At 36.0% G+C, this 19,723-nt stretch overlaps 1 protein-coding gene across 6 annotated transcripts in view; it reads right to left on the reverse strand.

Annotated features, from left to right (window-relative positions):
- RERG (RAS like estrogen regulated growth inhibitor) overlaps positions 1-19,723 on the reverse strand; it is a 113,152-nt gene that overhangs the window by 9,569 nt on the left and 83,860 nt on the right. For 5 of the 6 annotated variants that reach the window (XM_038576897.1, XM_038576899.1, XM_038576900.1 and 2 more), the window contains one exon: positions 698-754. In XM_038576897.1, the coding sequence (XP_038432825.1) occupies positions 698-754 (57 nt within the window). Of the gene's footprint in view, positions 1-697; positions 755-2,937; positions 3,087-19,723 lie in introns of those variants that run through there. The other variant, XM_038576901.1, reaches the window with a different exon arrangement.

The raw sequence follows: 19,723 nt of genomic DNA on the forward strand, positions 1-19,723 counted from the left end.
GGGTCCCAGATGTGTAAGGAACAAAAACTCAAAAGATTATTTCAGAGTAAAATCTGAAGCTGAAATTAGAACCCAGGGATTGTCAGCATTGTTTTGAGGATGACAACAAAATAGGTATCTATTGGACTAGGTATAGGTATGTTTTGGACTATTTAAAAGCATGATGAATGCTTCATACATCAATATTATGCTACTTTCAAGATCCACAGACATTAATTTTTGCTGCTTCTTTTTTTCTTTTTTAAATAGGCTTTACTCAGATCCACTGAAGAGAAACAGTTTATTTTTATGTTTTCCCCAAATCAGTATTCAGACAGTTTATTTTATTGTAATACTCCCCTCAGCATGCCAGTCTCTTCCACACCAGATTAGTCTTGTCCACTGGTGTCCTCCTTCTCCCACTAGAATGAATGATACTACATTTCCCGAAGGGAGGGCATCATGTTGTACCCACTTCCTTCTTGTCTCGTCTCCAGTCTGACCTATTTTTTTTTCATCTATGCATGAAAACCCTGCATGGTTCTAAGCACAGACAGCATGAGACACATGTCTAGTTTCTTTAAAGACTTTGCATGATTTGATAAGGCACTTCCCAAGCAACTGGTAGGTGCTTCAAAATGTTGCAAAAGAAAATGTCATTGCCGCTTTTAGGTCATAAACTTTGACTGGAAAGAGGAGGAAACAAAATTTGACCTACCAAGAGTGGGATCATATTCCCAGATGAACCGTTTGGTCAGGAATCTCACTACAAGAGCTGTGGAAAAAAAAGAGCAACATTTCAAACAAATTTGTTAATTTTCTTATAGTTCTTATCCTTGTATCGAAAGAGAAATAGCTCAGACAACCATAGTGCTTTATATTTCTTGGCACATAAACTCAATGCATTTATTTACGTTTATTCAAGTACTTTTTCAATTTCATATTGTGGCCTAAAAACTTGTATAATGTTTTAATGGTACATTAACAGGTTAGATTTGTTCTTTTAGTTACAGGGTTAAAACAAACAAAAGACATCACAATGTGAAAATGCTCACATATAAAATTTTTAGCAAAACAATAAATTTGGATGTGTCACAATATAGGTGTCTAAAGTTTGAATATTGATAACAATTAATAGCAGTGAGTTGAAAACACAAAGAATTTTAACTGTAATGAAAAGATCACTAGGTGGTAATTTGCATTTAAAAAATAGATATTTAAATGGGCATTTGGGCGGCTCAGTCAGTTAAGCAGCTGACTCTTAATTTCTTCTCAGGTCATGATCTCAGGGTCATGAGATTGAGCCCTGCACAGGGGGAGTCTGCTCGAGATTCTCTTTATTCCTCTCTTTCTGTCCCCCCCACCCCACTTGTGTGTGTGTGTGTGTGTGTGTGTGTATACATGCTCTCTCTCTAAATAAATATTTTTAAAAACCCAGCTATTTAAAATTAAGGATTTTATTAATGACTCATTAAAGCTCATCAAAGATGAAACTGATGAAACAGTACAGTCAGAGGTAGGGTCCTGAACCGTGTGAAACACTACTTGCCTGATCTTCTCAACCCTTACTTCATCTCTATGAGGCAGATACTATGATTGTTTCCATTTTTCAAATAAGGAAACTGAGGCTCTGAAAGCTCAACAAATTTCACTGAGTTCACTTAGCTAGTTAGTGGCCAAGTCAGGACTTGAGCCGTGTAGTCTGTTTCCAAAGCCGGTGATTTATCCATTATTCTGAAGTTAATTTAAGGCCTGGGCCATCCAGATAATACTTGACTAGAACCTGGTGACAGAAGGAGAATTGGTAAAATGTGTCGGCTCCAATGTCCTTAAAAACTGGTAGGACATGGGGCACCTGGGTGGCTCAGGGGTTAAGGGTCTGCCTTTGACTCAGCTCGTGATCCCAGGGTCTTGGGAACAAGCCCCACAGTCGGGCTCCCTGCTCAGCAGGGAGTCTGCTTCTCTCTCCCCCACTCCCGCTGCTGTATGCTAGCGTGCTCTCTCTCTCTCTGTCAAATAAATAAATACAATCTTAAGAAAAGAAAACCAACAACCGATGGGACACATGCTCAACATTTTCCTGTAGGTGTACTGAAAACAGCAGCTTTTAATCTTTAAAATATTCTTTTTTGGAAAAGGGTGTCACAGACACTTTGAAAATGGAATGAGAGCTTGGAATCTGTTCCCTGGTGAAGTGCATATTATGTGCATTTTGGCAAACAACTTCAGCAGGCTAATGAGCCCTCTGAAGACCTTCTGTGGTCTTCCTGGGATCCCACTGATCCTCACTAAAGAATGTCTATCACATTTTATAGTTTAAAAATATCTATTATTAGAGTTTTTTTTTTTTTTTATTTTTACCAAAAGGCCCTGGATGTATGAGTCTAAGGATACTCCTGGAAGAAACAGAACTAGTTATTTGGAGATTACTGTTAGTTTCTTTGTTGCCCCTGCAGGATCAGCAGAAGTGTATCGTCCCTATCATAGTGTCTTATGTGAGAGATCACAGTGCAAATTACGATGAGAACCTCATAAAACAGACCACAAACATATGTGGCTTGGCTGGAGACTGAGAGTAGCAATGTTCTTTCTAATTACAGAGTGTGAGTCTGAATTTAAGCCAAAATATTTGCAGTGCCTAAAGTAGCAAGGCCACTGACCCTATAATACTTCCCACAGTGAGTGTACTTGTGGTTTTATCTGCAATTTTCAGTCTGTCACTGTTCACTCTCTTGAGAATCCTTTTTTTTTTTTTTTTTGGGTGTGTAAGACGCAGTAAGCAGTAGACAGATATTTTTCTGTTTTTAAATTAGCATGTTAGGAAACATAACTAACTGCCTACAGTATCCATAGTTCACCTTTTGTTAGAATATGTAGTTTTAACTCTAAAAGTTTCAACTGGAAAAATACATTGATCAGACGTCTTTAAGCAATAATGTAGTAAAATTAAAGTCTTACATAACTGAAGTTTGAACTTCCCCAATTCTAAGACCATTTAAACTTCAATTATTTCTTCAAGAAATCTTTCTAAAATGTATTTGAGACTCCATTGCCTTTCAAAACTGAGTATATTGAACATAACCAAATCATTTAAAAATGCCTAGATCTTAGTTAACCTGGATTAGTACCCTATGCAGTTACACAATAATACTTTCAGAATCCATAGAATGGTTGAAGCAACACAACTCTAGAATGCTAGGGCTTTAAATCATTTTAGTTTTTAAGTATATATATTCATATGTACATAGCTTTTTTTCCTCTCTCAAATACCATGGCTTTCTCTCTTTTTTAAAAGATTTTTTAAAAAATTATTTATTTGAGAGAGAGAGAGAGAGAAAGGGAGAGAGAGAGTACATGAGAGGGGGGAGTGGCAGAGAGAGAGGGAGAAACAGGCTCCCCACTGAGTAGGGAGCCTGATGTGGAACTCGATCCCAAGACCCTGAGATCACGAGCTGAGCCAAAGGCTGGCACTTTACTGACTGAGCCATTCAGGTGCCCCTGGCTTTCTCTTTTTGCCACAGTCACTGAGACCACCTCCAAATCCATCTGTATGCTTCCTTTGTTACTTTTATTATTCCCAAGACCGATAAACCATATTAACAAGCTTGTTAGAATTTTTCTCACATTAGAGTAAATTAGCTCTGTGGTTGGATACTAAGGAAGCCGTTCTATGAATATAAACAGGATTCTGGTGACCTTTGAGATGTCATGTTTGTTGTTGAGAAGCTGAGTTATTGGTTCAGTTGCAGAAAGCCACCTTCCAATGGGGCAGCGTTGCTAGGCTTTGTCATTGAAATCAATCTAAACATTTCTAATATTGTTAAGAGACACACATTATTATTTGATGGCCATTTTAACAATAGTATCATACTTTTAAAGTTCATTCTATTTTTTTTATTGGAGTTCAATTTGCCAACATATAGCATAACACCCAGTGCTCATCCCATCAAGTGCCCCCCTCAGTGCCCATCACCCAGTCACCCCCACTCCCTGCCCACCTCCCTTTCCACCACCCCTTGTTTGTTTCCCAGAGCTAGTTTTTTATTTTAAAAGATTGATTTATTTACTTGAGAGAGAGACAGAGAGACAGAGGGAGAGTAGAGGAAGACAAGCAGATTCCCACTGAGTGGGGAGCCCAATGCAGGACTCGATCCCATGACCTTGAGATCATGACCTGAACCAGAGTCAAGAGTCAGATGCTTAACTAACTGAGCCACCCAGGCGTCCCCAATTCAGTCTATTTCAAATGCAGCAAAAAACATCCAAACCACATTGAAGAATTGACATGCCTTATGTTTATTCTTGAAGGACATGTTTTTATTTCTCTCACACACAGATTATTCATGGAAAAGACAAGCACATTGTCTATATTTTTAAGCTTTCAAAAGTATTTTAATTGAAAATTATTAGTCTCAAGAATGAAAATAACTTTACATCTGTGGAAGGGATTTCTGTTAAAGGCTCTATTATTTACATTGTGTCTGAGGTACTTTTGTGACATTCACCATTTACCGATGGAATCATAGAACTTCAATATTATTTACCCACAAATTTGATTATAATTTTATTTAGGAAATATGACTTTCACATGGGATATGTCTTGCCATGTCTCACCTCTTCCACCACTACCACTCTCATCACATGATTTCACCTGTTAATGATAATACAATTGCTTCCTCAGTAGTGTTCATCCTTCAGCTGCACTCCCAGAACTCCCTCAAACTATTCTCCACAAAGCAGCCAATGCTTCTGTTAAATCATCGCATGCCACATCTTTTCCCCAAATGCTCCCTGACTTTATCTCATTGGATAAATATTTATTGAGTGACTACTCTATCAGGTTCTATTTTAGGACTTTGGACTAGTCCAGTAAATAAGTGAGGTCATTTCCTGCCACTCCCCCAGTCATGCATTCCGTAAATCTACTACTACTACTAGTACTGTTAATATCACTACTACCACTACTAGTAATAATAGTAATAATAAAAAAACTGAAAAGCTATTTTATTGTTATTATTATTTTACTTGATTTTTTCTTTAGAATCTGTATTCCTGAGGGCATTTAATTGGTTTATCACTGTTTTCTAGTATGGGGAACATTGTCTGGCACACAGTAGACTGCAAAACACTTGTTGAATAGATGAAAAAGATACATCAATCCTTGTTACAGCTCACTCTTCTTAGAGTTAGATAACAACCAGGGGTTGAGAGAAGCAGCAGAAAAAACAAAGCAAGAGAGTTCACAACAGAACCATGCCATGTTTCCATAACTTTTTCTTGAAAGTTTATATAAATATATAATCTGCAATGCCTTCTAATGGGTACTTCATAATCCTCCTACAAATTATACTTCTGTAGTTTTTTTAAATGATTAATACATAATTGATTTAATTTTCTTTTGAATACCTTTTCCTCTTCATCCCAACTAGCCTGAGCAAAAGTCTTGATGTAAAATGGTGGTATGGATAATCTTTATGTTTGCTAGCAATCTGATATAAGATCTTGTTTTCCCTGAAGTTTTGAGGTTTGACATATTTAATTGGTTGCAGGTAAGTTTCTGCATTCTGAAATATCTTATTTTCTTCCCTTTGCCTTGAAAACCTACCTTTCCACTAAATAAGCCAAACTTGTCTAAAAGTTAGAGAAGAACATTTTGCTTAATGTATTACCTACTTGAATAACTCTGCATTATATACGGTTTATTTTTATATTACTATAACTGAATTTCATGATTATCTATGAAAGCTGCCTTCTAGCAAAATGGAAAATTCACTAGGTAGAATTTAATCCAAGGAAATATTATTTAATGGCACATCAATTTAATAATTCCATCGGATAGTTCATTTATAAGCAAATGCTAAAAGGTAACATTTCTATATTAAAATAATTATGCCATTTCTAAAAATTAACAAGTCTGGGTGAGTTATTCAAAATGATTTCCAATGTCATTATCAAGAAGAAAATATCAAAAGTACCAACTTTAATGATCAGAATCATATTTTAAAATCATGGTTGAGGGGCAGCCTGGGTGGCTCAGTGGTTTAGTGCCTGCCTTCAGCCCAGGGCCTGATCCTGGAGACCTGGGATCGAGTCCCATGTCAGGCTCCCTGCTTCTCCCTCTGCCTGTGTCTCTGCCTCTCTCTCTCTCTCTTTCTCTCTCTCTGTGTCTCTCATGAATAAATAAATATATAAATCTTAAAAAAATCAATAAAATCATGATTGAATATGATCTGTATGGTAAACCAACTTTCAGAAAGAAATGAACTTTTCAAGGTAAATGAACACTAACACACATGATAGCCTCAAAAAAATTTAAAAATATACTCAAGAGAGATTCTGACAGAACTTTCAAATATTACTTTTCAGGCTCATGTTCTTAAAACAATTCTTGTGATGCCATTATTTTTCACTTCTACGGTTTACAAAATAACCTGAGGTGACCCAATTAACAGTGTTTATAATACAATTGTTTTGTAGATCCTTAAGTATATATGGTCCCCAAAATATTTGTGGTTATTATTCTTCTCTATAGGTCTCTTGAAGAAGTGTCCTTAATGTGAAAATCTAGTCCTTTTGTCTGAAGGGAACTTTCTTATTTCACTGATATATATTGAATGCTCTATCACTTAAAGCAGTTTCCAGTTACCTGTCCTCTCCAAACTTCAGCTTTCTCATCTATAATATATGGATAGCAATACTACCCTATGGCTCAGAGTTGATTCCCTTGCTTCCCCTGATCCTCACACACTTTCTCAACCTGAATTTCAATCACTTCCAGTAGTGTTCCTTATGCTTAAATCAGCCTGCCAGATTGTTTGTACTATTTAATATCATGCATGTTCATCTCTGAATGCATCTAATCATGTTGTTCCTGCTGCCTTGAAGGTCCTTATCTAACAAATAAAATCCTAATCATTCTTCAAAATCTAGTTCAAATATAACCTCCTTTGTGAAACAGTTCCTTTCTCTATCAATTAGCTACTGCTGCTGAACAAATATATACCCCCAAACTCAGCAGCATGCAACAATGAATATTTATTATAAGAAAATTATAATGTGCTTATGAAACTGTGGTCAACTGATTGTGCTGGAAAAAGCCCACTAACTGTGTTTAAAACAGCCAGTTCAGATTGTTTTAGGACAGGAAAACAATTTCTGTTTCAATTAAGAGTACTTCAAAGAACACTGTTCTTCACCTAAATTCCTTTTGAATTCTGCCTGTAATCCTGGTAACACACCCAGTGAAACCCTTGATTTAATATTTGCTCAAAGATGGTGCTTGTTGTCTTCTACATTCATATAATAATGAGAACTTATTATGAATATGTATTAAGTGATGTGTATGGTTTTCATTCTGTAACCTCTGGGACCTTCATAAAAAAATACATAGTTCCTGGGGCACCTGGGTGGCTCAGTTGGTTAGTTAAGTGTCTGCCTTCAGCTCAGGTAATGAATTCAGGGTAATGATCAATCAAGCCCCACATTAGGCTCACTGCTCAGCAGGGGGTCTGCTTCTGATTCTGTCTCCCTCTGGCACGCCTCCTGCTTGTGCTCTCTCTCTGTGCTCTCACTCTCTCCAATAAAAAAAATAATAATAGAAAAACATAGTTACTTTTAAGTTGTAAGACCAGTAACTTTGAGATAGTCTTTAATGACCTTCCACAAGAGTCTACTAAGTTCAGAACATTTATGTTGCAATGAGTCTCAATTATTCTGTGGAAAAAAAAAAAAAACACAACTATTTCTGCTGAAGGGAAAGAAGGCAAAAGTGGATAATACTAGCAAAAGCATAGCCCACCACGGGTTGCCAGTATATTCACAACATGTTATCCAAATCATTTTTCTATTTTTTTAACAACAAAATGTTTCAACATTCAATAGAATTCTTAAAGCTTGAAAACTACATGAAGACATTATAATAAACATACCCAGTATCCTAAATGTGAAACTTCTCAAAATTAGACTGCCAGACCAGGAGAGAGTAGCTCTCTTCCCCCTCCTCCTCCTTTCTTCCTTTTTACAGAACGTACAGTATAATTACCTGGCCATTAGAAAACAGAGGCAGTGGTGTGTAATCCCAAGCCTGCATGGGTGGCCAAATCAACAGTACATTGGTTTCAGGTTGAATTTTATAAACTATAGGTAAAATGTCACAATAGATAAAGGATTTGAAAAATAATGAAAAGGAGAAAGATGAGAGAGTTTAATACCATTTGGGAACTGTTTTCTCACTTCAATAAACACATCAGTGTAAGCAGAATCATAAAAATTATGATGGGAAAGCATTTAAACGTAATGCACTATCACTAGCTTTGCTACCCACCTTCATTTGGTGAGTGTGCACCGTTAGGTCAGATGCTTTACCTTAACTTTACATACGTACTTGGTCCTTGACCAACATAGGTTTGAAATGTCTGGGTCTATTTGTATGCACATTTTTTAAATAAATACTGTACAACACCATAAATATATTTTCTTTTCCTCATGATTTTTCTAGTGACACTTTCTTTTCTCTAGCTTACTTTATTATAGGAATACAGTATATAATACATAACATACAAAATATGTGTTAATTGACTTAATGGTATCAGTAAGACTTCTGGTCAACAGTAGGCTATTAAGTTTTGGGGGAATCAAAAGTTATACATGGGTTTTTAATTGTATGGGAGGTTGGTGTCCTTAACCTCCACATTGTTCAAGAGCCAACTATGTGTCTTTACCCTTCACTGCCTTATAGCACAGTGTATATGTATATGTGTATATGCCTATGGATATGTATCTGTGTGCATCAATGAAGAAACCGAAGCTCAGATTATTTACATTTCTTTCTGGAATGTTTGCTCAACTTTCAGTGCCCCACCCTAACTCATTTAGTGGAATCCCCTCTTTCTACAGATGAGGAATTTGTTACTGGACAGCTTTTGAGTCCTGCTGATATGATCCTCCATGGTTATTAAACTCTTAACTTGAAAACTTTGGGGGTGAAATTGTTTGTACTTTACATAGAGGATGCATTTTGAAGAAAATATATTGTGTGATCACAAACACTGCTTTTATTACAAAAGAAAAGAATCAAAGACCTGGCAAAAAAAAAAAATAAAGTCTGAAATGTCTCTAGGAAAAATAAAGCTTGAAATGTCTCCGATATAAACTTCTGAACATTCATGAGTTTCTTTAATAGACTTAATGTAGAGCACTAATACTGTTCTTTTTATTCTGTAATCCATGGTGTATAAAAACATACAGAAGACAATGTAGTCATCCTCATGATACAATTTTGCTTCATCATTTTATTGTAGTTGACTGTATGTTTCTAAGGTGTCTTTTAGAGCTTATCATTATTATTATTTTATATAATGCAAAGATCATAACTTCTTTTGGGTGTTCCATAAATACTTCCAGGCTCATTTCTTTTTTAAAACTATGTACCCTTAAACATCCAAATAAGCTAAAAACTAGTCCACATGTTAAGCAGGTGATATAGAACTGAATCAAAGAGGAAAAGAAAGATGTATTTAGAATGGAATAGACTCGGGGCACCTAGGTGGCTTAGCAGTTGAGCGTCTACCTTTGGCCCAGGTTGTGATCCTGGGGTCCTGGGATAGAGTCCCACATCACGCTCCCCATAGGGAGCCTGCTTAGCCCTCTGCCTATATCTCTGCCTCTCTCTGTGTGTCTCTCCTGAATAAAAAATACAATCTTAAAAAAAAAAAAAAAAACAAAGAATGGAATAGACTCATAGATGGAGTTACTATTCACCACATAGCATTTCTAACTGTGTAACTAGTGAGGCACCACCTCCCCTTTAAACTGTCAATCACTGACCTTCCCAAACCATCAATCACTCCCTACCTGACATGAACTTGTTTGTTTCTTCCCTATTATAGAGCATGTACAACTGTTTTATAGATATTAATTTACATTTCTATGTGTCTTACAAATTCTGAGGCTGTAGATTAAGCCTTGTTCATCTTTATCTCCAGTGGCTGGCACATCACCTGATACCATTAAACAGGCTCAATAAATATTTGAGAAACAAATGAGAAAACAATTAAAAACTAGATAAATTATTTGGCTTCCATATTACCATTGTCTGTACGCTAGGGTGTCTTTATCATTTAAAGATAACGTGTTCTTTCAAGTACCTTCTACTGAATATATATCACCCTTCTCAGGTCCAGTGCCTAGTGCAGATGCCCATCACAAACCTGACAGACAGAGAAGGGCATGATCCATGATGCCTCTTCTCCTAGGCCAGAGAAGAACCACTATCCCTGATCTCATACTGATAGCAGCCTCAGGTTTAACTCCAACACTGCAGTGGTAAAAAGCTTCACAAAAGTAGAAATAAACATACGTACAGAAAACAGAGGGAATTGTACTCTATGTTTGCAGAGATAGTTTATTGATAAATAAATTAAATTTATGGAACCAAGAATCCACTTACTAAATGACATTAGTTGTTGGATTAAAAGTGTATATACTCTGCAAAAATATGATCAGGGAGATTTTAGTTCTGTTTTAAATCAAAACATGATTGGGAATTCTGACACGCTAAATATCAGAAGGGCAGTTTGTATTGAATCCTGACCACAAGCTTATTTATGTCTCACAACATTCTTAAAAGTAGGAATTAAGGCTCCAACTTTACATGTAAGAGACCTGAACCAAGAAGTAAATAAACTTGTCTATTTTACAAAGCAGTAAAGTGACAGAACTGAGATTAAACCCGTGTTTGTTTCCTTTAAACCTCCTGTTTTTTCCAATATTCAATACATACCACTATATTTTAGTATTTCTCTGGATATGATCTAATTCTGAATGGTTGACATTGTTTTCAAAGTGAGCATACTTCCTATGAAGAGGCATGCTTTGGAAAAGCACATTTTTTTGTTCATCACTAGATTTCTTCATCCTTGGTGGAGGGAATATCCATGACCAGAAACCATGGCAACACAGAAAGAGAATATGAATTTCAAAAAGGAAACTCTTATATAAATAAGATTTTTGTTTTTCTCTGAAGCAGGTCTTTAAGGATGCAGCAAAGGAGGAAAACAAGTGTATAATGATATAGATGTAGGGTAGAACATGATAAGCAACTGCTTCCTACTCGTTTCCTCAGACATTTGCAAGTTCATTCTTTCAACAACGACGAGGAAACCCAGAATGTCAGGAACCATTTTAGGCAGTGAAGGAAACAGGGAAGAAAACAAGATACAGTTTCTATTCTTGAGGAGATGAGAGTCTGTGCCTTTGTATGTTTCAGGAAAAATAAAAAGATCTATAGGTAGAATATTATCTAATTTAAGTCCTATTATGATGTCTGGGCAAAAGGATGAAAGCCAGACGGAGGTGAGTCCAACTGACTTTAGTGCATCAGAGAGAAAAAAACAAAATAAAATGAAAAAAAAAATCTTGTGTTTTCTGGAAGAGAAAATGTAACAGACAAAATCTAAGTAGTTTGTCTCAAGGATCAAGCCTATAACTGCTTCTGTTCCATCTTAGAGACTGCAAACCAGAAGGCTTACCTAAAATACAAGAGGAAGTTCAGTTTCACCTCCTTCCCTTTGTCACCTAGGTATATCATCCTTCTGTTAAATCAGGACTCAAAAAAAAATACTATACATCAAATTTCCCTGTTCTCCCATTTCTGGAGTCCAATACTTATGGTCCTTCATATCTTATTCCTGGGTCTTTCCTCAACCACCAACCCTCAAGTTCATGTTCTTTTTAGCAGTCCTCTCTTTTCTTTTTTTTTTTTTAAGATTTTATTTATTTATTCATGAAAGACACAGAGAGAGAAAGGCAGAGATGTAGGCAGAGGGAGAAGCAGGTTCCAGGCAAAGCCTGATGTGGGACTCGATCCTGAGACCGTGGATCATGCCCTGAGCCAGGGGCAGGTGCTCAACCCCTGAGCCACCCAGGTGTCCCGGTCCTCTCTTTTCTATGATTACTCTAGCCTCCTCTAAGAAATATGGGCTGTTGTGCCTAAAATCAAAGTGAATTATAGACTGAGCCTTGGTCTAGTAGTCACATCATGTGGGGGCCAGGACAGCTCTTTGAAGTTTTGGCTTAAGAACTGTCCGTGACAGCTGAGACCAAGAATGTGCCAGTTTGGAATCTCAGGACCCACAGTGGATGGGGCTAAAAGCCTTTTCTGAACTGAGGAGCTAGACTACAAAGGAAATGTCAAAAATCATACAGCAAACAGTGTGATTTAAAATGTCAGATCTTAAAGAGAGGGGCTTGGAGCAAAGATATGGACATGGAATTCAGATTTCAGAAATACTGATATCTAAATTTAATAATTTTCCACTTGTCTTTGTTACTAAATCTTTCTCTTCTCCCTCCTCCCCTATGAGTTCTACACATATCCATTTAATTGATAAATATTTACCGAGCACATGCTAGGCACCAAAGAAAACAAGGCCGAGAGGATCCCCTAAGCAAGATATTAGAAATGACTTCACATTAGAACTAAATTTTGAGGGCAGCCCCGGTGGCACAGCGGTTTAGCGCCGCCTGCAGCCCAGGGCGTGATCCTGGAGACACTGGATGGAGTCCCGCGTCAGGCTCTCTGTATGATGCCTGCTTCTCCCTCTGCCTGTGTCTCTGCCTCTCTCTCTCTCCCTCTCTGTCTCTATGAATAAATAAAATCTTAAAAAAAAAAAAAAGAACTAAATTTTGAGCTGGGTCTTAGATGAGTTGAAACTCATGAATGTAGGAAGGGCATTCCAAGCAAAGAGGAATGTTCAAAGGCCTAGAAGTGGAAGAGCCTGGTCTAGAACCACATGTGGTTCAAGGTAGGTTGAGTGGTCTGAGGGTAGAGTTTTGTGGAGGGTAAGTTGTGAGCTTCTTCAGAAATCAGACCAGGAAGGTGCTCCTATGTCACCTTTAAGAGCTCAGATTTTACTCTGAAATCTATGAACACACAGCAATCTGAGTAGGGGGATGGCTTAATATGAACTGGTTACTTATGGAAATTGTTCATTGTTTAGTTGCAGAGTGAGACAGAGAAATTAGTCCATAGGGCATAAAAGTCTGGGGTAGCATATTCTCTGAGACAGAATATAATGAAATAGGAGCAAGTGAAGGGGGGGGGGGGGGAAAGAGCAAGTCAGGTTAGGTTTGAGCAAGTGGAACAAGAGACATTAATGAGAATATCCAGATAGAGAAGTTCCATCTATCCATCTGTCCATCCATCTATCCTCTATCCTTCCATTCATCTACTCATCTATCACACATTAAACATATGCTCATTAAATATCTATCATGTCCCAGGCACTGCTTGACATATAGGCAGCTGACATCACCCTCCTGAAGCTGGAAGAAGTGATCTTTGCCCTAGTGACACTTTGTAGTGATTAGTAAATGCAATGGCCATGGTTAAGGTGTCCCATATAGGCAGTTTAAAGTAAGAAAAGAGAAGTTAGCACAAAACTCTATGTTCATTCTCATCCTATGGTGATCTTTTTAGTTTCCTTTTTAGTTTTCCCCTATCTCAACCCCTCAAAATTTCCAGCTAAACTAAAAAAGTTGATGGTTCAAGCCAAGGGACAAAAATTTGTTCATATAGCTGTAGTTTCTGAAGCAGTCCATCTCTGACGCTACCCCCGCTCCTTGCTCTGCTCCCTGGGAAGGTCAAAATAATTTGACATAAAAACTCTTAAGCCATATAAAAACACAGAAATGGAGTAATTTAATGGAAATTTAAAATTAGGGCAATATAAAAGTGAGTGCTTTGTAATGCCACAAGTTAAAATGAGAAGTAAATTAGTTCCACATGGGCGTCTAGGGATTGCTTTTAAATTATTAGGTTTAAGCCTGAAAATTTTGACTTGTCCTGCATTCTGACAAAAATATCACTGAGAGACAGAGTTACAGGAAAAATGTCAGTTCTCTTCACAAGGAATTTATTAAGGATAAGTGCTATAATCTCTAAGAATTAATAAAGCAAACACTTGTCTCTGAAAATAGCCTGAAAGTCTAGCTTCAGCGCATGCTAAGTCCTAAGAGTTGGTAAGGTAAAGGTTAATTTGATATGAAAACTGGAATTTAGAATGACAAATGAGAATGGGAAAAATGGCAGAACCCTGACTTGTAATTCCTAATATGTTTGATAGGGAGCAGAGGTTAGGGGATGCTTAGAAAGAATGTAAAATCAAAAATATTTTGTTTTAAATTTAAAAATTAACTTGTATGACTGAATAACAACAAATTATTCCTGAATTTAAATTGAAAATAGAAATAAGAGGAATTAAACTTGGAATATGGTAATCAATTGATTTGGCTTTATCCTTTGTTTGTATAGAGATTAATAAAGTTATGGATTCTGTGCCCAAGAATTCAAACCAGTTTATGTAAATTGAAAATTATTATTCATTTTAATTACAAGTGATGTTTAAGAATAAGAGTGATGTTTTACTAGAAGAACCAAGATGGCTTGGTAGGTTAAGCATCTGACTCTTGAATTCAGCTCAGGTCATGATCTCAGGGTCAGGGGATTGAGCCCCATTGGGCTCTGCACTGGGCTGGGAGGCTGCTTAAGATTCTCTCTCTCACCTTCTGGCCCTCCTTACCTCTCTCGCACCCCGTTTGACCACTTTCTCTCTCTCTAAAAGAAGAAATTACTAAATTTTCCAAACCAGAGTTTTTAACTTAATAATTTTTAATTTAATATGTTTTTATTAAAATAATATTTTATACCAAAGCATTATATTTAAACAGAATTATCTGTACTGTATTGGTGTGTTTTTTTAAATTTTCAAGAAATCTGGATATGAATTTGTATTTTTTAACTTTGCTTTTTTCTAAAAGAGGAAACATATACGGTGTTAATGTCTGAATATTTTCTATGCTTATTTTGCTAAAGAACACGAGAAACTGGCAACTGAAAACATCTGGACTTTGATGTGACATAAAAGTGATTCAGAGTCACTAAGTATCCCAGGGAAACAGAGAAGTATCTCATATAATCGCTTTCTTTTATAAAGGATCAGGGAACTTACCAGTTACTCTGCTCATGTATACCCCTGCCCCAGACTCAGTTTGCTTCCTGGATATCTGGGCACATACAGATGTAATAGGCTGTGGCTATGACTCTAGCCCAGAGGGGGTTACTGCTAGCAATAGAGTGTCTCTACTTGCAGCCCCAATACCAATCCTACTGCTAGCTTTATAACCTCATTAAACAACAACATAAAAGGGAATTTAAAAAGCCACAGTGTAAATGGAGAACTACAGAGGAATTGTGAGAGATTGGATTAGAAAATTATCCACATTCTGAAGTGTTGATAAGCCAAACTAAGAAATACCAAATTATGCTTACAATGACAGCCACTAAAGTATTATAAACATAAAGATGCCATGATCATCTTTTCATTTTATAAGGGGCACTGCTGTTTCCATGCCAAGATGAACAAGGGTGATGAAGGCAAGGCTAGAGACAGGAGGATTAAGATGGGACCAATTCCAGTACTATAGAGAAAAAAAAAAAAAAGTGAAACCCAATGGATGACTCCTCCTTCACTCCTCTCCAGTAGTCAACGTGTCAAGACATAATTGGGAGTAGACATTATGTGGCATTTTCAATCTGACTTGCACGTAGCAATATGCATTTAAGGTTTTTCTATGTCCTGTCCTGGCTCAAGAACTTATTTCTGTTTATTGCTGAATAATCCATTGTATACCACAACTTGTTTATCTGGTCAGCAATTGAAGAACATCTTGGACGCTTTCAATTTTTGGCAATTATGTTTCGGCTATAAACATTCACATGAGGGTATGTATATAGATATAAGTTATCAGATAGTTGGGTAAATATGTAAGAGCACAATTGTTGGATTATTATTAAATTGTGTTTAACTTTATAAAAAACTGAAAAACTGTTTTCCAAAGCGGCTGTCCCATTCTGCATTTCCACAAATAATAAATGAGAGTTCCTGTTGCTCCCTAGTTTTGAAAGCAGTTAGTATTATCAATTTTGTTTTGTTGTTTTAATTTTTTTTTTGCCATTCAAGCAGGTGTGCAGTATTTTCTCACTGCTGTTGATTTGTTTGTTCATTTGTTGTAGTTCTCTAGTGATAAATGATATTGATAATCCTTTCACTTGATTTTTTTTTGCCATCCATATATCTTCTTTGGCAAGGTGTCTGTTCAGATCTTTTGCCCATTTAAAAAAAATTATTTTAGAGCAGTTTTGTATTTTCTGCCCTTTTATCCCTTCCTCCCTCATAAATCCTGGCAATCACTATTCTTTTTCTTGTCTCTGTAGTTTTGCCTTTTCCCAGAATAGTATATAGTTGGAATCATATAATATGCAGCCTTCTCAGGTGGCTTTTTTCACTTAGTAATACGCATTTATGGTCTCACTATGTCTTCTCATGGCTTTATACAGCATTTCTTTTTAGTACTGAATACTATTTCATAGTCTGCATATAGCACAGTTTATTTATCCACTCAGTTATTTAAGGGACATTGGTTGCTTCCAAATTTTGGCAATTGTCAGTAAAGCAGCTATAAACAACCATGTGAAGGTTTTGTATGGACATAAGTTTTCATCTCACCCGGGTAAATACTAAGAAGGGTGAGTGCTGGATTGTATTTATTTTAAGAGTATGTTGAGTTTTGTAAGAAACCATCAAACTGTCTTCTAAAGTGGCTATGTAATTTTGCATTCCCACCAGCAACGAATGAGTGCTCCTGTTGCTTCACATCCATATATCACATTTGGTGTTGCCAGTATTTTGATTTTGTTCATTCTAATAGGTGTATAGTGGTATCTCATTGTTGTTTGCATTTTAAATTCTGTAATGACATATGTGCAGCATCTTTTTCCATATTCATTTGGCATCTGTATATCTTCTTTGGTGAGGTATCTATTCAGATATTTTATTCATTTTTTAACTGGGTTATTTTTCTTATTTTTGAGTTTTAAAAGTCCTTTGTATATTCTGGATAATTATTCTTTATCAAAATGTCCTTTGCAAATATTTTCTCCCAGTCTGGGGCTTGTCTTTTCATTCTCTTGACAATGTCTTTCTCAGAGCAGAAGTTTTAATTTTGAAGAAGTTCAGCTTATCAGTCATTTCTTTTATGGGTCATGCCTTTAGTGGTATATCTAAAAAGTCACTGCCTTTCCCTAGTTCACCTAATTTTTCTCCTGCATTATCTTCTATGCGTTTCATAGTTCTGTATTTTGTATTTAGTTCTATGATACATTTTGACTTAATTTTTGTGAAGAGTATAAGATCTGTATCAAGATTCATTTTTTTTGCATGTGGATGTCTGGTTGTTCTAGCACCATTTGTCTAAAAGACTTATCTTTGCTTCATTGTATTCCCTTTACTCCTTTGTCAAAGATACTTGACATAATTTATGTGGGTCTATTTCTGCTCTATCTGTTCCATAGATCTATTTGTGAATTCTTTTGACAATACCACACAGTCTTGATTATTGTGGCTTACAGTATACCTTGGAAAGTCAGGTACTGTCAGTCTTCCAACTTTGTTCTTTTCTTTCAATATTGTGTTGGCTATTCCAGGTCTTTTGCCTCTTCCTGTAACTTTAGGGTCAGTTTTCCCATATCCACACGTTGTAAAGGAGTGGTGAATGGGCCACCCTATCCTTGTTCCTGATCTTAGTGGAGAACTTTCTAGCTTCTCATTATTAATTATAACATTAGCTATAGGTTTTTCAGCTGTTCTTTGTCAAATTGAGAAAGTTCCTCTCTATTCCTAGTTTGCTAACAGTTTTCATCTTAACTGGGTGTTAGATTTTGTCAAATGCCTTTTTTTTTGCATCCATTATTATGATCATGTCATTTTTTTTTCTTCTCCTGCCTGTTCATGTGATAGGATGAATACATTAACTGGTCTTTGAATGTTGAACTAGCCTTGTATACTGGGCTAAACTCCACTTGCTTGTGGCATATAATAGTTTTTGTAGACTACCAATAGTTGTTTTTGTTTTCTTATCCATCCTGACAATCTCTTCAGTTGGTTTATGGAGATCATTCACATTCCGAATGTTTATTTAAATAGTTAAATTAATATCTACTATATTTGTAATCACTTTCTATCTGTTGCATTTATTGTTTCTTTTTTCTTCCCTCTTTATCTGGCTTCTCTGGGTTTCACTGAGTACTTTATATGATTTCATTTTTGCTTCATTGTTAGCATATCAATTACTTCTTTTTAAGAAAATTTTAGTGGTTTTTTTATAGCTTACAATATAAATTTACAACCAAATCTACTTTAAAATAATACTATACTGCTTTATGGAAGTTACTTTATATCAAGTTATTCCCAATACCTTCCTTTCATCTCTTAGAATAGTCATTCATTTCTTATATGTCATTATGTCATTCATTTCACTTATTCAAATGCTATAATTATCAATACATAGTTACCATTAATAATTTAAATAATAATAGTTATCCATTAGGTCTATTAAGGATAAGAAACATAAAAGATTTTATTTTGCCTTCTTTTTTTTGGCTTCGTTCTGCAATGCATTCCTTTTTTATGTAAATTTGAGTTTCTGATCTGTATTATTTTCCTTCTTTAGGAAGAACTTCTTTGAGTATTTCTTGCCGGGCAGCTCTGCTAGTGATGAATTCTGTCCATTTTTGTTTGACTTTCTTGACTTCTTTACTTGTGAAGGATAATTTCTATTTTTACAACCTTTCTGATATAAAATTCTAGGTTGGTTGAGTTATTTTTCTTTTCAACATTTAAAATATTTCACTACATTCTCTTCGTGCTTGGTTTCTGATGAGAGGCGGACTGTATAATTCTTATACTCCTCTACAACTAAGATGATCCCACCCCATTCCAGTTTCTTTCAAGATACTCCCTTTGGTTTTGGCTTTTGTTTTTGTTTTTGTTTTTTTCAGATTATGATATATCTATGTGTACATTTTTTTTGGTATTCATCTTGCTCAGTATTCTCTGAGATTTTTGGAACCATAGTTTTGGTGTCTGTTACTGTTTTGAAATATTCTTAGTCATTCTCTCAAATATTTCTTCTCCATTCTCTGTCTTCTCCTTATGATGTTCCAACTATATGCATTTTATACTTTTTTTAAGGTTTTATTTACTTACTCGACAGAGACATAGAGAGAGAGACAAACAAGGGGAGCAGCTGAAGGAGAGGGAGAAGCAGGCTCCCCACTGAGTGGGAGTGTGGGGTAGGGTTCAATTCCAGGACCCTGGAATCATGACCTGGGCTGAAGGCAGATGTTTAACTGACTGAGCCATCCAGGCACCCTATTTTATACCTTTTAGGATTATCCTACACTTCTTAGATATTCTGCTTTTTCTCTTCACATTTCAGCCTAGGAAATTTCAACGAAAGTTTACTGATTATTTCCTCAACTGTGTCAGTCTACTGATGAATCTATCTAAGGAATTCATTTCTTTTACATAGTTTTCCATTTCCAGAATATCATTTTTATTCTTTCATAAAGTTTCCATCTCCATTTACATTTCTTATCTATTCTTGCCTGTTGTCTACAGTCCACAGTTCTGTTAGTTTTTGTCCAAGTAAGCTAATCTTGGCTATGATTTTCAATATTTTTCTCTCTCCAGATTTTAGGATATAGTGGATTGCCCAGAAGCTTCATTTTTTCAAGTAGTCCAAGAAAAGTAATTGATTTTGTTTGTTTAGCTCTTCTAGTTTTAAGGATAGGAATGATGAGTTAGAAGCTCTTTACATCTCAGGGCTGAAATTGGAAGATTGTCCA

Source organism: Canis lupus, chromosome 27 (assembly GCF_011100685.1).
Source record: "Canis lupus familiaris isolate Mischka breed German Shepherd chromosome 27, alternate assembly UU_Cfam_GSD_1.0, whole genome shotgun sequence".
Classification (NCBI taxonomy): domain Eukaryota; kingdom Metazoa; phylum Chordata; class Mammalia; order Carnivora; family Canidae; genus Canis; species Canis lupus.